At 38.4% G+C, this 20,150-nt stretch overlaps 2 protein-coding genes across 51 annotated transcripts in view; one reads left to right on the top strand and one right to left on the bottom strand.

Annotated features, from left to right (window-relative positions):
* The window catches only part of TINAGL1 (tubulointerstitial nephritis antigen like 1), a 496,849-nt gene that overhangs the window by 60,096 nt on the left and 416,603 nt on the right, over nucleotides 1–20,150 (top strand). The gene's annotated exons all lie outside the window — the stretch shown is intronic.
* The window catches only part of PUM1 (pumilio RNA binding family member 1), a 128,459-nt gene that overhangs the window by 63,544 nt on the left and 44,765 nt on the right, over nucleotides 1–20,150 (bottom strand). For 28 of the 50 annotated variants that reach the window (XM_067012786.1, XM_059037277.2, XM_067012818.1 and 25 more), the window contains exons 4-5: nucleotides 9,922–10,030; nucleotides 8,777–8,955 (exon numbers count right to left, since the gene is read on the bottom strand). The exons of 10 other annotated variants lie outside the window; for them this stretch is intronic. In XM_067012786.1, the coding sequence (XP_066868887.1) occupies nucleotides 8,777–8,955; nucleotides 9,922–10,030 (288 nt within the window). The remainder of the gene's footprint in view (nucleotides 1–8,776; nucleotides 8,956–9,921; nucleotides 10,031–20,150) is intronic. 12 more of the 50 variants (XM_067012823.1, XM_067012948.1, XM_059037260.2 and 9 more) reach the window with 1 other exon arrangement.

Below are 20,150 nucleotides of genomic sequence, written 5' to 3'. Positions count from 1 at the left end.
GCTAATAGTATAGTTGGAATGTACTAAGCCTACAAAATGAATTTCCTACTTCCATTGCCGATGTAAACTCCTCCCTTACTTCTGAATATTGAGCTAAGTGTGGTCTAACATCAGTCCAATTCGATTACTCTATACACCTCATCTTGGGATATATGCCCTGCCAATTAGCACTACCACCACCCCAGTTCCACCCAATATCTCACGGTTTACTGAATTTATAATTCATCAAACATCCTATACATGATTTTTTTAGTCCTTCAAAACATGTTAAATCTAACTATGAAATTCTTTCACAAAGAGTACTCTAAGAAGTGCTTACCAGTTGCCTTCCACTGCCTGTCCCATACCAGGGACTACATGAGAGCGTGCTAAGCTGAATCATTAATGCAACAGAATTTATCTCTGAAGTGCTTCAAACTACAAAGATTAAAAGACTGGACCTAAAAGAACTGATGTGGTGCCAAGCACACTGATGTCCTGTTTTTTAAGGAAATTAAGTCTGTCTCCTCTTACCAACATTCTAAGTTAAGACATGGACATTTAAAGCAAATATGTATTGATTTTCAGAAGGAAAAGAAGGTTTGGTATAGTGACTTGACATGGTACAGAAAGCTTTGCAAAACCTTACCCAAGGTTAAGTAATTTTGCTTTTGTAAAACTAGAGAGAGGTAATCTTGCTTGTCCCCATCACTGACTTCCGGTTTAAGGAAGAAACAAATAGACCTGGACCAAAAGAAAGCTCCTGGTAAAAGGGAAGATCCAGTCAGAAGATGATGAGAACTACTGCACAGCATTTCCAGTCACCACAACCAAATTTCATTGGGGGCTGGGGTGGGGGATCACATATGGAAGCTAAAGCAGCAGACACTCAGTTATGAATGGGTAGGTAGGCCTGCAAATTCAAAATAAAAAGATTCTCTCAAAGTAGTTCTTAGCCATCTCTGGCCCAGAAAGACCAGACTCAGGGACCTTGACGATCTTAGACCTTTTAACTACCAGTTCAAAGCCCATTTTGCTTTCAAAATCATTCTCTGTTCAAAGGTAACACAGAAAAAGAAAGATTTCATGGCTAATATGAATAAAGGAACATATACCAGAAGGGATTTTAAAAGGATATATAACTTAGTTTTATGTAGCAGCAAGATGGTAAACTATAGTTTTGACAGCAAATGAGATATAACTTCTATATCTTCAAAGTATAACACTGTTATTGGTTCAAAAGGAGTAAATGATAGCCAATTAAGCATGACATTGAGATCCCAAACCAGATATGGGAATATGACAGGATTCTAAAGAAAGAAAGAGCTTTCAAAATGTCCAGAGATAAAAGCTCCCTCTTCCTACAAAGGTAAAACTGACAGAAGCTATGTACTCATTTTTATATCCCCAGCACTGAATACAGTGCTGGGCAGAAGTTCAAAAAATATGACAAAGAAAACTGAAATGACAAAAAAAATCCTGCAAAACTGAACTGATAAAATAAGGATCCTCCCATTATCTTTATCATCAGGTAAGAGTCCAGGAGGTGGTGATAAACAACTGTATCTGAATTAGACACCACTAATGTCAATAATAAAAGAAAGTATTAGAAGGATCATCCCATCCTACCAACACACTTAAGTAATCTCCCACAAATCTACAAATCAAGTCACTGGCTCAGGAGGAGCAGTTCAGCTCCAATTTCTCACAAAGTTCAAAAGGTCTACAGGCAAAAATGGGAAGGATATTTGATAAAGCAGCAGCAGGAAGTTTCACCAAGGAGCAAGAAATCTGGGTACAGAAGAGACTCACTCACCAAATCAATGTTCTTCATGATCTTTCCCCAGTGACCCTTCACAAGGACTTGCTGAGAAGCTGCTCCCCTTCTGTAACAGCCAACGGCTCTGGCCTAAACACTCAGTCACTGATACTTACATTCTCAATTTTACTACCAAGGGCAGATTTTCAAAGATATCCCTGGGATGGGCTGGTGTTTGCCAATGTTATACAGTCCATTTATATAAAATATAGCTACCTGGTTTTCTACTCTGACTAGGCTAGTAATGTCTCAGCAGAACAGTAGATTCCTCCTATTTGACAGTGAGGGACCCAAGGAAGGCTTCCATACTTGATCTGGATGGGTTACAGTGGGTGTTTCCATTTGGTAGAAATTCATGAAGATAAATGTTTATGACTTGTACACGTTTCTGTACATGGTTTTAACAAGTTTTAACAAGTTCAGTAAATCAACAAAAGCCCTAAATTAAAATAGTTGACATGAAGTCTGATTTCTGAATGACACCAAGAGGACAAGTAGGAAGCTATTCTGTCAAAAGTCTGTTATTAAAAAAGAATACAGCGTTCAGGATCATAAAAATGGTCTCTTAGAAATCTGGGGTCCCTAGAGACAGAGAAGAAGAAGGGTATAAATGGGCTGGTACGTTTTATGGGATTTTTAAGTTTTTTTAATGTGTAAGATAAAGTATTCCTTTAGGAAAATACTAACCCAGATTGCAGAGAACCTACACTCTATCTCAACTGCTAACACTTACTGGACTTTGGACAGGTCATTAAACCTGAGTCTTAGTTTCCTTTTCTATAAAACAGGGATCATTTTGTTTAAAACAGAGTAGTTGTAAACATCAATGAAATGATGCATATGCAAAAGTTTATTATAAAGTATAAACCATTTAATACAAATATGATACTAGTAAAAACTATGCACTGGGATAATATTTCTTATATAACATTATCTGTGATATTAAGATTAAAAATCTTCAATGCTCCCAATTAAGTGGTTTAACTCAAAGAAAAGGGTATAGGCAATCTGGCCCTCCCAGAGACACTGTCATTTTCACAATTCAAAGTGGCTCTATAGTTGGTGCTGAACATCACCATCTTTTTAAAACTCTGCAAGTGTCTGAGCTTTCTCCCAGAGAGTCTGATTTAATTGGTCTGTAGAAGCTCCCACAAATGTTTTTAAGTTTCTCTTCCAATAAGCACTCACAATTGAGAACCACTACAATTAAGTCCAAATAAGTATCCCAAAGGCAATGGGTATGTTTTGCTTTTTTGTCACATATTACCTACCACATATTAATATTAAAAGTCTATTGACTAAATGAAATAAAAAAAACAAAGAAGGATTAATAGCATCCTTTTGTTGTAGGCTCCCTTTAGATAAATTACAATCCAAAACTGTGAGCCAAATTCAGGCCTCAGAGAGTGCTCAAAATGCAAAGAGGCCAAGCCCAATCAAAATCTCTAGAGTAGGGCCAAGGAGGGTTCTTGACAGATCAGATCCCAGATCTACACAGAGATGGAACAATATGTTCTGTTGCTAGATATCAAAGAACTAAGAGAAGAGCAGACAGAAAGAAGAACCATGTACAGTGCGGATCACAGTCCATCCAGCCATGGCTCAGCTTCCTCAAAAGCCTCACATAACAGGGGGAATATTTCAGGGAATATCTATTAATTCTGAATGAAGTCAGAGAAATGAGAACTTAATTTTTCCGGCTATTGCAGAGATCTCACCACAAAGCTCCATATGGCAGAAGTCACATTCAATGAGATTAGTAATTTTCTTCCCTTTTTTTCTAAAACAATATTTTTGTGTATTTGTTTCACACTCAAGTCCTAAAGCCATAACATTAACTAAAATATTGGTTTCTCCTGTGCATACTTCTCGGTTTTTCACAAAATGCCCCCCAAAAACCAAAATGTCAATTTTCTTTGAAGTTCAGCAGCTCAGTAGCTCCACTAGTAATAAAAAATTTCAAATATTAAAAAAATGAGTTTGAAATTACTAGTCATGTGAATTACTGTTAAATTAACATATTAAATATAATCGTATTGTGAGAAACGAATAAACAAACCAGAGTAGCATATATCTTAGTAAAAAGCAATATAGCTAAGAACTGAAATTAGAACAAAGTTTGAATTCAGGTCCCACCACTTCCCTTCTAACCCTCATTTTCCTCATCTATAAATTCACAGGGACAACATCAACCTCAAAGGGTTGTTGTTTCAGGTATTAAATAAGGCAATTCATGAATGTGCAATTCCTTTTAAAAGATTATTTTAAATATTTTGTCTAATTTTCATATTTTTCCCACTGCCTTTCTCAGACACACCCACCCTCACCTCCACTCCCCCTAAAGCTTCAAATTTGCTGGATAGCTTATGTTTTCCCCCCTGGAAAGACTATGGCTTTAATTCTTAAACCCTCTGTCCCACTGACTTTTCTGAAATATCTGTACAGAATCAAGCCACCACCAATTGTTACATTTCATCAAATCTGAGACACCATCCATTTATAAGACATACCATCATTTTATGTGTTGCTAAAAAGGAAACACTGGCAATTAAACTATATCATTTGAAAAACACATTCCAATTTCAAAATGAACAAAAGTGGGGAGGTGTGCACTTTAGAAACAGTGGAACGTGTAATATACCAGGTGCTGTGTATATAATCACCCAATTCCTGGTATGCAAAAAGGTAAGAAGAGTGTTCCCCTCTGCTGTGGTATCACCATATCCAGGAGGAAAAAGAGATGAAAACCAAAAAATGTTTTCTGAAAGTTCTGCTTTTTTAACTTTGTATTTAGTCAGTGTCTAAAAGCTTGACATCGCAAAGCAGAGCACATAGACTTCTTGTTCAAAGGAAGCCCAAATCTGAAGGGGCTCCAACGTGAGATAAACGTTTCTGAATTTGATCTGTAATCTTCCAAGAAAATTATAGAGCAGTATTTATCTAACTTTAATTTTATACAAATCACCTGTGGGTCTTGTCAAAATGCAGACTTTAATTAAATAAAGTCTGGAGTAGAATTTGAGAGTCTGCATGCTAATAAGCTCCAGGTGCTGATAATTTTACTGGCCCAAGGACTTTGTGGAGCTAGATTTTATAAGGTTTACAAAGCATTTTCATATGTATTACACAGCCATATGAACTAGACTTTGCACAAATGAGGAAATTAAGGTCCAGTTGAGACTCAAACCCCTGCATTACACTCCACAAAGTTTTTAAGCAAAAATCAATTAAAGTGGCACTGACTACCTGAAACAAATGCAGTGGAGACTAGAAAAGCAAGCCATCAATTTTGTGACCTAAATGAATTGCCATGAGTGTGCAAGCATCCTCCAGGCCAGAAAGCAGCAGTCTCTACAAATAAGCAGAAAGGTCTTCCCAAGATATTTTCTCTAAAAGTCTTTCTTCTGCAAATTTAGGGTGGCCTTGACACTAACTGAAGTTTACAATGGTCTTCTCTCATTTACCTAGGAACCATAAACCAGAAAGGTAGAAATGACGATCCGCTTTTCTGACCGGCTAGGCTTCAATCTATGTGATGATCAGCTGGCATTTCAAAAGACCAATAGCAGGGTCCTTGGATGGGTAATTTCACCCAGTGGCCTCAAAACATAGTAGTTACACATGATTGTGTAACCACCCAGAACCATGCTTTGTTTTGTTTTGGTGTGTTTGGAGGGATGGGTAAGGGGACCTGTCTTTTTCCACGAATCAATAAAATAAAGGATATAAAAAGGAAATAAATTAAAAGACTTGACTCTGACTTAACTGGTATTCTGAGTTTTTCTATTATTCTGAAAACTGCTACCCTGAAGTTTCTGATTCATACTCGGAATACTATCAAAAATTTACAGTGGGTGCTGAGAACAAAACACTGCTGTCGGATTCTTTTCAACAGCCTTCAAGTACTCTTATCTCAGAAGCCAAAACAAGTAAGCTGAGTTCATTTGTACACTCAAAATGAATCTAAGAAAGGCTCAGGAAAGCTAGACAAAGAGTTAAATACCTTCATTCAAGCTTTAACCATAAAACAACCTTACTGAAAATGGAAAACCACTGCAAATGAGTAATCCCCTTTAACTGAAAAGTTAATCAGAGTCTGGCTTACCTGTTGTCAGTATCTGAGAATAGCCCCTTAGTACTTGATTTGAGGTCTACACTCATTATGCCATCAGCGATGATGTTTTTAGCTCTCAGGGGATTAAAATGCAGCTTCTCCATGGCTTATTGGAGGTAATGTTGGTACAGCCACCCCAGAAAGAAAAACATCTGACTGCTCTGATCCATAAATCATCAATTACTACTCTTTAGAACAATTATCTACAAGAAGCAGATATTCTGTCTTCCTTGGCCTCTGAACTCAGCACTCTGAATGACAAACTAGATTTAAAAAAAAAAAAAAAAAAAACTGGCCCACCTCTTCCCATAAGGTCAGCAAGAGACAACCAAAAAGCTCATAAAGCAGTTCACTGATCCTCAGTTCTCCATCCACCAAAAGATTAGACGTGCCAATGTGATGGACTGACGTCACTAATCAGTCTTCCTGTATCACCATTTAGGTGCAACTCAAGTCAAAATACAGGATAACAGGATAATATTTCATTACCCACAACCTTCCTTCTGAAAAGTTGGAACACAGATTTGGAGAATTTTCATTTATTGTTATGCAAACCTCAGCAGCTCAGTAAAGCAGATGCTTTTTAGAGAGTTCAATTTTCTGACCTCTATCCTGAGTTCCTCTATCCTGAGTTCTTCCAACTTCCTCTGGTGACAATACTAAAACTCACCAATCTCTCAAGACAATTAAGGATAGAAGCCACCTCTACAAAATCAAATAAGATACTGAATACCAAAGATACAGCCTCGTTACAGATTAATGAAATAACTGTTTAAAAAGATAAAAACAGAAAAAAAAATAATAAGTCAGCACCAGTGTTTTACTTTTCTCCTAATTCTAATTATTTTTCTTCTTCCTACAAACTTCACAGTAACCCAGGCACATGCCTGGTGGCTAATGCCCAAGACTTAGAAGCTGGTCACACATTATAGAGAATTCATGGCAAGAGTCATACAGGCTCCAGTTCACCACAGTAATGACTTAACCTATGCACGACACTAACTTTTCTCCTACAGTAAATAACTAAAAGTTATAGGCAGAAGTTGGAAGGCAGCACTTCCTCTGAGGAATCTGTACTCTTGAGATGAGGGAAGTGTGAGGTAAGAAAAAGAGGTGAGCTGGGGATAAGCTGAAAGAAGAGAAGAAGTAACACCATCCTTCCCATGAGACAACAGGCAAATGATCATTTTGCCTGATCCCATTCCTCACATCCAAAGGGTAGATCTTGTTCTTCCCAAGTAGCCTCCTGGGAAGGTTCAAATACAAGAAGTCTTTTCCAATCTGATCTACAAGCCACTAAACCTGACCTATGCCTCTGCAGGGTCAAAAGACCCAGAAGTAATCAGGTCAGCTTTGGAACAGTTACCATGCACGACTCAGACAAAAGCCCCAGTTTAGTCCCTTGATCTTCCTGAAGGTAATTATACAAATGAATGATCCTGTTCTGGCTAAATTCCTCAAACCAAATTTCTAGATATGGAGCTGGGAGAACTCCAAACCAGCCTCTTAAATTAGTTCATTTCACACCCCCACCCCCCATTTTTTTGGTGGAATCAAAAGCTCCGGCAGTGTCAAATGTCAATGTCAGCTGAAGCATCCATCATCTTTGACGTGCCTAGAATAAAGCTAACTCCATGGGAATTCTGGTTACCTTGGATGCCACCTGTTATCTTCCCGCCAAGCAAGTCAACAATCATTCATTTCATGTCCACTAATGTATTAAAGACTTGAACTTGACACTTGAGAAAGCTGCACCAAAAATGTACTACTGTGACTCTAGAGAAGTTTCAAGTGGAACTGGGAAAACAGGACCAAGTCTCTGATACCTAGCAACAGATGTCTAACAATAAAAACACTGACAACAAATGCTATCAAGATAAAAGAATGTAAGATAGTTGTAAAGACAAAGTTATTATTATGATTTGGGGGAAAGAAGGTCTCTTAAAATGATTGCCAACCAGGAGTATTAGCCCAAAAAAACTTCAGGGAGAAAGTGCTTTGAAAAGGTACAAAACAAGTTGAGTCGGAAGAAAAGGAAAGAAGAAAGATTCAGGGTGCCTTTCCTGGCCTTCCTAGCTGTGATTTGGAATATAAAACCAGTCACAGAATACAAAATGAGGAAGACTCAAACAGAAATACATCTTAACACTTCTAGATCTAGAAAGTCAATGGTATAAGAAAGAAATAGTTTTGAGAAAGGCTATCAAAGATGCTTGAGGAAGACTGCTTAAGGCTTAAAAAGGGAAGAGGCTGTAGTCAGAGAAGCTGCTCTAGCTACAACTTAGAATCAGAGAGGCCAATGGTGATGAATCTGAAAAAAACTGAAAGACGGAATTAACAGAACTTCTAATTTCCTGACAGCCTGGGTATGAGAAGCAAAGCTATTCAAAGAGGGCCAAAGATCATTCCATAATTAAAGCCTAGCTAGCAAAAACAAGAATGACCCCACATATCTGCTCCATTTTAAGGATACTAGGGTATTGGCAAATCACTCTCTCAGATCTATTCCCTATTGACACCTGCCTTCAGCTTTGTGTTAATCCCTTCTCTTTTTATTTTTGTTCGTTTGTTTTAAACTAAAAATGGTGTTTTCTGGTAGGCCAATGAACTGCAGTCTAGATTTCAGTCCTTACCTCACATTACTATCAATGAGTCCCCAAAAAACATCATTTCTCTATTTTTAAAAAGTTTAGTTTACATCTCCTGCTGTGTTTGCTGAAATCTAATTGCAATAAAAGCATTTTTTAAAACCCTGCACTTAGTGCTGTGAATATCTAAGGAAACTGAACAGGCATGTTTTGCTTTAGGGGAAAGGGGAAAGAGAGAGAGAGAGAGATAGGAACAAGTTCCTCAAGCCAACTTACAAATCCTCCTTTTCTTAGACAGGAATCGCCCGGGGATGAGCTCAACACATACTCCACCATGCTAACGCCTAGTCCCCCACTCTCCGACCGTGGGGACAGTACAGAATTGACCTCACTGTTCACATGGAAACTCTGACCAGGTCTTCTCTGCACCATGATTGGCTGGGAAACTGAATGATCTACAAAAAAGATACACAAGCATGATACAGTGCAGCCAGAGGCTCAAACAAATTATGAGTGATGTCTCATGGATAAACCAATGACTGGGAATCAGGAAACCTGCCATGGTCAGTTGAGCCAAAATCTCCTATTGTGTTTTCCCTAAGTATAATATTCTACATAAGCTAAGGAAACGGAACACACCCCTCATATATCCAGGATAGCAGAGCAATACAGCAGTTCACATAACTGATTTATCTAGTTAAGTGGATAAATTAATGTTTACCCCTTTCAAGTAGCAGAATTTCTTTTTAATATGTTTTATTGGTAATGTTACTGAAACAAAATGTGATCTTACTGCCCTTTTTAAAACAACATAATTTGATCTTTTCTGATGACCACTGTCATCTGAGGTTCCATTCTTATACTGCTATAACACAGCACATCAGCTTTTGAATTTTCTGTCTCCTTCCTCCCTATCAACTGTCATTTCTTTCTGCTGTCGGTATGTCTGCCTCTACAAGTTCTCCCCATCCCTTTCTTCAGGAGTAGTCAGTCAGAAGAGCGTCCATGCCCAGTGACTTATTTGGCCCAAACCACATTTATAGATAGATCACCCCATACACAGTACACAGGGGCAATGGGAGGAGAAAGAAACATGAACTTCAAATGGCAGGCATGGATTTTCTAATTCCAAGTATGCTGACAGCAGTACAGAACAAGAAGTTGTAGCTGAAATTACGGTCATTTCAAATAAGACCATTCCCCTGTGGCTAGCACTTCGGTAAAATATTGAAGACCTGATTTTGTGTTAATTATGTTTTAATAAATTACATCATATAAGCTCCTTCATGGCAATTATACCACAGGACAGGACATTGCTTGACATGCTTGTCACTGATGTAAAATTCACCACTTGCCAATTGCTGAGGAAAGGAGCTCTAAGACAGGCATAAATCACAGTACAGATGCTAGATCTAGATTACCTGATGTTCCCCAGGCACTGTCTCGCCATTGATCACCCAGGAATATTCCTTTTGGTCCATCTTTGCTGGATTCATCTGTTTCCCAAAACTTTTTACCTGGCAAGAGCTGCTGCAAATTAAAAATAATAGATGCTTTTAAAGAATTCATAAAGGATGAAAGTACAGCAGTCAACACTTTCTTTTAGACAAGGGTACTGAAGATGCTCACGTGCCCTGAAGGTCTTTAATCACAGTGTTCTGACTCTGCAGATTGTGGTCAGAGCACTACTATGTTTGGTAAAAATCACAAAGAGGCCTAATGCAAGGGGGGCTACAGATCAACCTATCACAATACAGGCTCAGCTTAAATATCTAGAATTATTCACTTAATCTATGCCAAGATTTTTAAAGGGGGGGGATTCATACTAGACGTATCAGCTAACTGCTAAGAAGATTCTTACTGAAAAAGAAAGTACCTACAACTACTAAAAGGCTACTTCTGCCTACATGTATACTAAGGGGCCCTTACAAAGTTACTCAAGCTGTGGCATGAACTCAGACCCCAGCTATGGAACACTAGGGGCAAAATTCACCTCCTTCATACACAGAGATTCTGTTTAACTAAAACACTTTCAACACCACAAAGAAAAAACTAAAACAAACCAAAAACAAAAACAAAAAAAACTTTCCAACCACAACATTAACCTGTTCCAAGATTTTGGAAAGACAGAACAGCTATTCCCCCATTACTGGAAGGGAAATAAAAATCTCCTCACCTCAGTTAATCTTAAGAATACTTAGTAATGCCATTAAAGTGACTTCACAAAACATTCCACACCTCATAAAAACGCAGGCATCACTAGCTTTAAATTAGCTTCAACCAAAGAAATGCAAACTACCCTTTCAAGCAAAACACAGTACAGTTTTGCACAAGATCAAAGCATTTAGTGACCTGTTAAAAAGTAAATTTCCACTAGAATCCCATCATTCATCGTTCTGGTTATCAGCTTTACTCACTAAAATGTCCCTCTTATTTCTTCTAATTATGTTTTCACTTCAGCTGCTACTACTCAGACAAGAAACTCAGAAGTTTGAGATAGTACACTGCTTTTGAGCAAAAAAGAATGCACCTGAAGAGTTGAATTTCTCAGAGGAACAATAAAAAACCAGAAAGTACAAAACATTTGCTCTCCTCCTTGACAATAAAGGTTTACCTTTTCTATTTATAACCCATAACCCAATGATAATGAAGAAACACCTCAACTTTGCCCTCACTAAAATGAATCTCAGCTTTCCAACCTAAATTCTGGGTTTCTTGACATCAATTTATTCTAGCTCTATAAAACTATCTGGTAGACATGGGTTGCTTACTACCTGGAGCAAAGCAGTTTCCCTCTACTTTTTTCCCCTAACTTGTTACTTTCTAGTCCAACAAGGTCATGACAAAAGACACATTTCCGTCTGACACTTAATTGCACAGACATTGGTTTACTTGAAGATGAGCAGTTACAAGCGGTCAATTCCTAATGTGCCTCTAGGGTTCATTCTCTGAGAGAAGCAAGGACACAGCTGGTCTGTTAACTTGATGGGGAGGGGGAAGGGATGGGAGGGAGAGCCCAGACCATAGCTAGGCAGTTGAGTCAGGAAGCCCTGGACTAGACAACTTTGATGTGTCCTAGGACAAACTGCAGGACTGCCCTGGGCCTCATTCTCTTTGCATTGATGAAGGAAATATTTTTCAGGTTGCTGTGATGATTAGAGATGTTGCTGATGCGGGCCTAACACAATGCCCACCACGCAGGAGGTTCTCAATAAATGTATTCAGTGGCATTACACCAAGGCAAAACAGCTGTAAACCACAGATGGGACCCTGAAAATTAATGTGTACTAACACACAACTCGAGAATTCTTGCCTTTGAACTTATTTTTCTCCTCTTAATCTCAAAAATGCCCTCCTATAAGATTACAAATAGAATTTCTTTCCCTATTGGTTGTACCCTTTCCAACTAACATTCTGATTTTTCTCCTGTATTTTGTAGGGAGTGTAAGCAAACAGGAGTCCACATCAACTTCTCCTCTGTGTACCAGAAGAAAGAATGTGAGCACAAGGGACTCCTCACTTGTTGGTTAACTTTAGTCTCCATTTATTGGAAAGAGAGCAAAGATGATCAAGTATATTCATTATGGTGCTCATCCCTCCTGACACAAATTTGGAAATCTTTATTCAAAACTCAAGCTGCTCTAAAGCCACCAGCCTCTATGTGCAAATATAGTCTGTCCATAATTTGTCAAATTGCTTAGTGAAACCAGCAGCCCTTGAACTCAAGGCTTCAAAAATGACTTCTAAGATCTTGTCATCTTTCCTCATAGCTTGCCAGGTTGTTGCAACATGCAAAGCCAGCAAAAGCAGGTCCATATATATAAGCAAGGCTGTTTCCAGGCCAAATTCTCTCAAAAGGAAACAATAATACAACAAACATGTAGAAAGGTACTAAAAAGTGGAGACTGTACTTCAAAGTAGTAATAGATGCAACAAATCTCAAAGGAATACAGTCATCCCTCAGTATCCATGGGGGTGTTGGTTCCAGGAGCCTCCTTAGATACCAAAATCCTCAGACGCTCAAGTCCCTTATATAAAATGACAGAGCACAATGCATAGAGTACACGCTGAAAAAGTCAAGACCCTAGTCAGATACCAAGAGGAAACAGTGTTTTCCACTATTAACAGTATGTATAAATATAAATCCTAAATAGATGCTAGGAGCAGCCCCCAAAGTACTAAAACCCCATATGTTTTGGCAAAGTAACCAAGAAGATCAATTAACTATTTTAATGAAAACAGCAGGGACTGAAAAGGCAAGTCTGTAAGAGAAAAAGAAGAAGGAAGTGGTAGAAGAAGGTGGTAGCAAGCCAATTCTGGGAGGAAAAAAGGCAGAACCTATGGTTTGCAAGAGTGCTCTGCAAATGAAGAAAAGTAAACTACTGTATCAAGGCACCTGGGCAAGGACAGAAGCAAACTTAGCAAAGCTGCTCAGTCTCTGGACTTTCCACAGCATTTCTCTTTCCTCCGAAACATACCCTTCTCCACTCTTCAGCTGGGTAGCAAGCTGCACCTGAAACAACTCCTAATGTCTGTACCTCTTGGTACTCAAGTCCCTTGTGTAATTCCCCCTCTTATCCTGTCTGTGGGCTGAACCTACTGACTTGCTCCTAAGGAGTGAGAGAGGGCAAAAGTGAGGGGGTGCCGCTTTCAAGATTGTCTTTAAAATACTGACTTCCATCTTGCTTCTTCTCCTCTCTCACCCTCTCACCTTCTCACTTTAACAAAGCTAGCTGCTATACTGTGAGCTGCCCAATAGAGAGGCCCATATGGCAAGGAACCAAGAGAGGTCACTGGACATCAATTCCTTAGGAACTGAGGCCCTCAGTCTAGCAACCTGCGAGAAACTTAATCCTGATATCAACCACGTGAGTAAGCTTGGAAGCAGCCCCTTCCCCAGTTGGACTTTGAGATGACTGCAAACCCAGCTGAAATCCTGACCGCAGCTTGTGAGGGACCCTGAAATAAAGAATCTTGCAGGGCCTCCCTAGTGGCGCAGTGGTTGAGAGTCCGCCTGCCGATGCAGGGGATGCGGGTTCGTGCCCCAGTCTGGGAGGATCCCACATGCTGCGGAGCGGCTGGGCCCGTGAGCCATGGCCACTGACCCTGCGCGTCCGGAGCCTGTGCTCCGCAACGGGAGAAGCCACAACAGTGAGAGGCCCGCGTACCGCCAAAAAAAAAAAGAATCTTGCAAAGTCATGACTGGGCTCCTGACCTACAGAAACTGTGAGGCTTAAACAACGTGTCTTAAGCCACTAAATTTTAGGGTAATTTTAGGGTAATGTGGAACATAGCAATAGATAACTAATACAGCTGTGAATATATGGAAGAGCTTTATTTAAAACATCTTTAAGAGTCTGTTTTCAAGAAGCACTTCTTGTTCCATTTCTAATATCTAAAATCAAAGTGCTTTTTTTGAATTTGGAAAAAATTACATCCGTTCCATTTCATGTTTTCCCCTATTTTGTCTTATAGCCCCTCTGTATTAAAAAAAAAAAAAAAAAAAAAAAGGACTGGCTTTTTATATTTGGCAAAGTTAAATGGACTTAGACTTGTTAATTAAGCTTAATGAGAATTAGTAGCAATCACAGTCAAGAGTCATCTAAAATAAAGATATTGTTCGAATCTGATCACATTAAAAGGAGCTATAATCTACTGAATATAAAACAAAGTGGTGATGAGTATCCAATTGTTATTTCAAATTCAGATTCAACCCCTCTAAAGGTAATATCATCCACAGCACTGGCTAAAACATCTTGGTTCACCAACCCACATCAGGAGTTGCCAAACCTTCACTTAAGCCACACCTAAATTCAATCATAATCATCAAACATTCAAATGCAACTAGTGTATGAAAAGACAATTACTGCTTACCCCATCAAGAACTTGGAAATATTGTTCTTTGAAAGGACAACGAAGAACAGATCACAGAAGAGGTTTACAAAATTCAATTTAAAGAATGATTAGGCAATTAGAGGATTAAAAGATTTCACAATTCTAAAGGAAGATATGGGAATTAGAAATTGGTCCAACAAAAGCAAAGAAGACCCAGGGAGTCAGATGTAGGCAGTATCAACCAATATGCATGTTTAGGGAGAGGACATATGATGCACAAACAAGTCTGTCCTTATAAAAACAATTAAAGCATCAGGCTAGACAGTAGCTTGGGTACAGCAGCCACTAAAAACATCCAAGTAACTTTGCTGGCTCAGACTGCTTACCAAGCACGCTTAAGAGAACTTTGCTTTCTCCTATAGTCAAACATGCTGACCACTGAACACAATTATCCTGTCCACTTGGGAGTTGTTATTTCTCCTTATAAATTAGTAAATTGAATTTTAGTTTTCATACATTAATCTCTTGTGGTTCTAGTCAGTATAGGTCAGTTCTAAAATCCAATCACCTCTAAATTAGTAAATCCCTTTCAAGACCTACGAACTGAGAACCAGGGCTTGGGAGGTCCTACCATCCGACACAGCAATACAACAGACCTTGTACTCTTCCATGTACTGTCCCATTAAATGGGATTCCTAAGTGCCTCTCCAATAGTACCTGTTCTCCAGTCTTTAGGAGAAAAACATATACACTATTTATCCCAGCTTGAACCACAGGTTTGTAAAGGAAAAGACTTAAGGTAAGCTTGTTCATGAGGCTTCTGGAGAACAAAGTGGAAATCAAGCACTGGTTTACGAGCAATGTTAGCCACTTGGGAAACCTCTAAATTGTGTTTGGAAACACCTTTTTTAAAAAATCATCTAACAGAAAAGCCAATACACAAAGCCACGCTCGCACAATCAACCACCACGTTAACCCCTACTAAGAGTCCTTTAAACAGAGGTGGAGACAATAAACTAAAAGGCTGAGAACATCAAAAACCTCTAGGCTAAAAAAAAAAAAAAAAAAAAAAAAAAAAAAAAAAAAACCTCTAGGCTTCTTCTTTTAAGAAGTAATATAGTGGTAAAACACACACAACTACTCTGAAATCATTTTAAAAAACAAACAACAACAAAAAACTGGTTTCAAATCCCAACTGTGTGAATTTAACTCATCTAGGCCTCAGTTTTCTCACCTATAAAATGAACTGTTATGAACATTAAATAATATAGTGTGTAAAGGAGTAGTACAATGCTGGACTCAGAGTAATCACTCAAAGAATTAGCTGCTAATATGATTTAATAACAAAATAGTAACCAATAGACTTCACACTGCTAATGGCATAGCCAATGAAATGCTCCTGTGTACTCAGCTAGCAGATGTGAGCACAACATCACCCAGCCCACTTCAGGGTAAATCTATAAAATTAGGAGCCCTAACAAAACACTGCAGGAAGAACTATGATTAGAGCTTTGCAGAAACTAAGAGGCAAGCTGAATATTAAAGACTGGATATGTTTGACCATACCACCATTAATATTTGCATAGATGGAAACTCCAATAAGCACTTTGTACTCAAGAGGACTGCTTACACACAACACAGGCTGCACAGAGCTATCTCTCAGAGCAGAAATTTGGCTTCGTAAGGAGTACTGTTCACAGGGATGCTACAGCCCCAAAGTCATGAACAGGTTTAATCATCTCATGTGGCAATGCAAACTTCCAACACAAGCTTAGTTTCATTGGAATGTAGACAATGCAGGAGTCAAATACCTGATATTTTAACTAGCTGGTAAGATACAGGCCCCTCAATTTTTAAATCTCTTGATAAATATTCTCATTACATTAAAAGAACTTGGTATCAACTCAGAGAAAGGACCGCTCAGTACTGATAGAAATAAAGAAGTTATTATTGGTAAACACGGTCACATGTTCTAGTCAAAGCTCTAACTGTGAAAACTGTAATTTTCAGAATTCCCTTCTCAAAATCTTAATGCCCTGGGGAATTTACCTGGCCCTCCATACCATAGAGGGTTGTTGTGAAATCTAGTGAGACAGTTCATAATAAATACTATAAACTACACACAGAAGTTATTACTAAAGCTTTAACAAGAAATGGTTTAAATATAAAAGAATAAATCAATATTCTTTACAAGGCTTTAAAAAAAAAGGTACAAATATCCATTCACTGTTATGACAATTCTTTTGGAAAGGGTTCTGAAAAAATATACATTAAGAGTCATGTTCACATCCTACGCTGTTGGTGGGAATGTAAATTGTTGCAGCCACTATGGAAAACAGTATGGAAGTTAAAAACTAAAAACAAAGTTGCCATATGACCCAGCAATCCCACTCCTGGGCATATATCCAAATAAAACTACAATTAAAATACAATACAAATGAACATATCTATGAAACAGAAACAGACTCACAGATATAGAGAATGGACTTGTGGCTGCCAAGCAGGAGGCGAGTGAAGGAGTCAAGGGTTGGGAGTTTGGGGTTAGCAGATGCAAACTATTATATATAGGATGCATAAACAACAAGGTCCTACTGTATAGCACAGGGAACTATATTCAATATCCTATGATAAACCGTAATGGAAAAGAATATGAAGAAGAATACATATATGTACAACTGAATCACTTTGCGGTACAGCAGAAATTAACACAACATTGTAAATCAACTATACTTCAATAAAAATTTTAAAAAAGATAATAATAAATTTAAAAGCTGGAAAAAAAGCCATGTTCATTCCTGAGAATTTATCTCAACATTAATCAATTCAAAAGGGAAAAAAAGCTTCATATTCAAAATATAAGACCAAGAAAGTTAGGAGCAAACTAAATGTTCAATAAGGTACAACTACATGCAACAATACAAGCTCACCCAAAACAGCTATCAGGACTATATGTAATATTTATAAAATAACATTAAATTTTAAAAGCAAAATACAAAATTGTACATGAAAAGATTGCTTCTCCTCATGCACCCTTCCCTTTTTAATCAAGATTGGAAAGAAAAATAAAAACTGAAATAGCTGCTCGTTGATGTGGGATTATGGATGACTTGTTACAAAATAGACTTTTATTATGATTTAGAACTGATTTTTAATAAGTAAAAATTGAGATTATGGTGGTACAGAATTCAATACATATAAGGCATTTTCTCTTAAGCAGATACATTTCACTTCAACATAATTTCAAAGTGACAAAAGTTAGTGGGAATTTTGAGAGAGCTCACACCGCATGTTTCAGATATGAGTTGGCCAAAAATATTTGTTCGGGATTTTCCATAAGATGTTACAGAAAAACCTGAGCGAACTTTTTGGCCAACCCAGTATTTTTAAGCAAGCAGATAATAATTTCCAATCCACTTTGAAAACTGTAGCTTAAATAAGGGATGGTGAAAATCTTCAATGGCTTAATCACAAGCCAATCATTTTTTAATTAAAAATACCTAAGTATATTAAAAAATAAAGAAGATGGTGTTTTCATTTTTCCCTTCTCTTCCAGAAGGTTTAAGGAACATGACCCTCTAAATTCTCACTTCCCATTTATATATCTACTAATTAAGTATCCTGCATTTTTTTAATCAGTCACTCAATACTTACATGTAAAGATTATTTTTAAATGTTTAAACATTTTTGTTCTGTTTCATTTTATTCAAATCGTCAAAAAACTGTCTAAGAATCAAAATTTGCTATAATTTTTTTCACATTTCATTACTAGGCAGCATCACAATCTGGCATCTAGTAATTAATTACTGCTTAAAATTTTCAGTCTATGTGGCAAGATGATTACTAGTGAAAACAAATTCCCATATTAATTGTCTCTCAACTAAATCTCTTTTTGTTGAAATCTAATATACTCCTTTTAAGAAAGAAAAGTTCAATTTTTTGCATAATTATAATGGCAGTATATAAAATTAAGAGATTTTTAAAAAATATTTTCCAGGGTTACTAAGCACTTTTCATAATAAACACTGTTAATAGTTATATCTAATGTCCTTTAATAACATTTCCACCACTAAGGATGAAGTTACACGAACCACTTAGGCCTGGCCAACATGAGGTAACTTGATCTTCTCTCTCATATCTGAAAAACCAATATTGTGTTTCTGACCATTGAAAAAATAAAATTTTAGCATATGAAGTACTTGAACTTACTCTGAAATGCAAAACCTGCATGAGCCACTACTGGAAGTAACAAAAGCAGTAAAAAACAAACAAACAAAGTTTCTCTGCCCTGAAAGAAAAGATTAAGAAGAAAAACCGGGACTTCCCTGGTGGCGCAGTGGTTAAGAATCCACCTGCCAATGCAGAGGACACAGGTTCGAGCGCTAGTCTGGGAAGATGCCACATGCTGCGGAGCAACTAAGCCCGTGCTCCACAACTACTGAGTCTGCACTCTAGAGCTCGCAAGCCACAACTACTGAAGCCAGTGAGCCTAGAGCCCATGCTCCACAACAAGAGAAGCCAACACAATGAGAAGCCCGCGCCCACGCACCACAAGGAAGAGTAGCCCCTGCTCACCGCAACTAGAGAAAACCCGTGGGCAGCAACGAAGACCCAACACAGCCAAAAATAAATAAACAAACAAACAGGCCAAGAATTAAATTTTTTTTAAAAAAAGAAAAGAAAAACCTACCAAGAATCAAACTGGAACAGTACCTGGCACAGGATGGTCAAGGAACACCTTAAAGGATGGAGCGAGAAGACAGCGGGAAGGACTTTCCACAAAGAGCAAAGGTAGAAATAAAAGCAAGTGGGGCAGGTGCCCACCAATAAAAAAGGAATCCCGCCACCAACTAGAGGCGCAGTAAGGAGAGGGTGAAAAAGCACAACTAGTCCAGCTGCCAGTGAGGCTTTATGGAGCACTCAGGAGCTGGGCTCTAATCCAACAGGCAGCAACAGGGAGTAAAATCATAAAAATTCATTTTAAAAGATTAATTTGAGGGACTTCCTTGGCAGTCCAGTGGTTAAGACTTCACATTACCAATGCAGGGGGCATGGATTCAATCCCTGGTTGGGGAACTAAGATCCCGCCTGCCGTGAGACAAAAAAAGATTAATTTCACATTCCTTTATAAAAAGGAGTGAGGGAAAGCAAATGGATGCTGGGAGGCTAAGCAAAGAGGTCACTGCAGTAACCTAGGCATAAAATGGTAAAAGAAGGGACCTGTGGAAATGGGAGCTGGAAAGGTATAAACTGCTGCTTAGATGCCCCTCAACTTTCAAGGCATTTTCTTTTAAAGTTATTTAATTTCAAAAGGAAAGATTCATAGCCCATTATGATGATCAAGAATGAAGTCACTAAGTATACATAAGCCAGTCTACCACTGAAGTTATTTTAATCAGGAATCTATTCCACAGAGTCAGCTGAGTCCAAAGCCTAGATGAAAACAGGATCCAATGGGCTTCCCTGGTGGCACAGGGGTTGAGAGTCCACCTGCCGATGCAGGGGACACGGGTTCGTGCCCCGGTCCGGGAAGATCCCACATGCCACGGAGCGGCTGGGCCCGTGAGCCGTGGCCGTTGAGCCTGTGCGTCCGGAGCCTGTGCTCCGCAACGGGAGAGGCCACAACAGTGAGAGGCCCACGTACCACAAAACTAAAAAAAAACAGGATCCAAGTATGTAAGAATATGGTGCTGCAAGTTTAAGTCTACAACTCCAATGGGTAAAGTTTTAAGGATGTCCTGAGGATCCACTGTGAGTTGCTGGGGAACAATAAGAGCAAAAAGAGCAATCAAGTAGAGATATGAAGAATTTGGTAGCT

This window comes from Kogia breviceps, chromosome 1, assembly GCF_026419965.1.
Source record: "Kogia breviceps isolate mKogBre1 chromosome 1, mKogBre1 haplotype 1, whole genome shotgun sequence".
Lineage (NCBI taxonomy): Eukaryota > Metazoa > Chordata > Mammalia > Artiodactyla > Physeteridae > Kogia > Kogia breviceps.
This window is presented reverse-complemented; position numbering and strand designations above follow the sequence as displayed.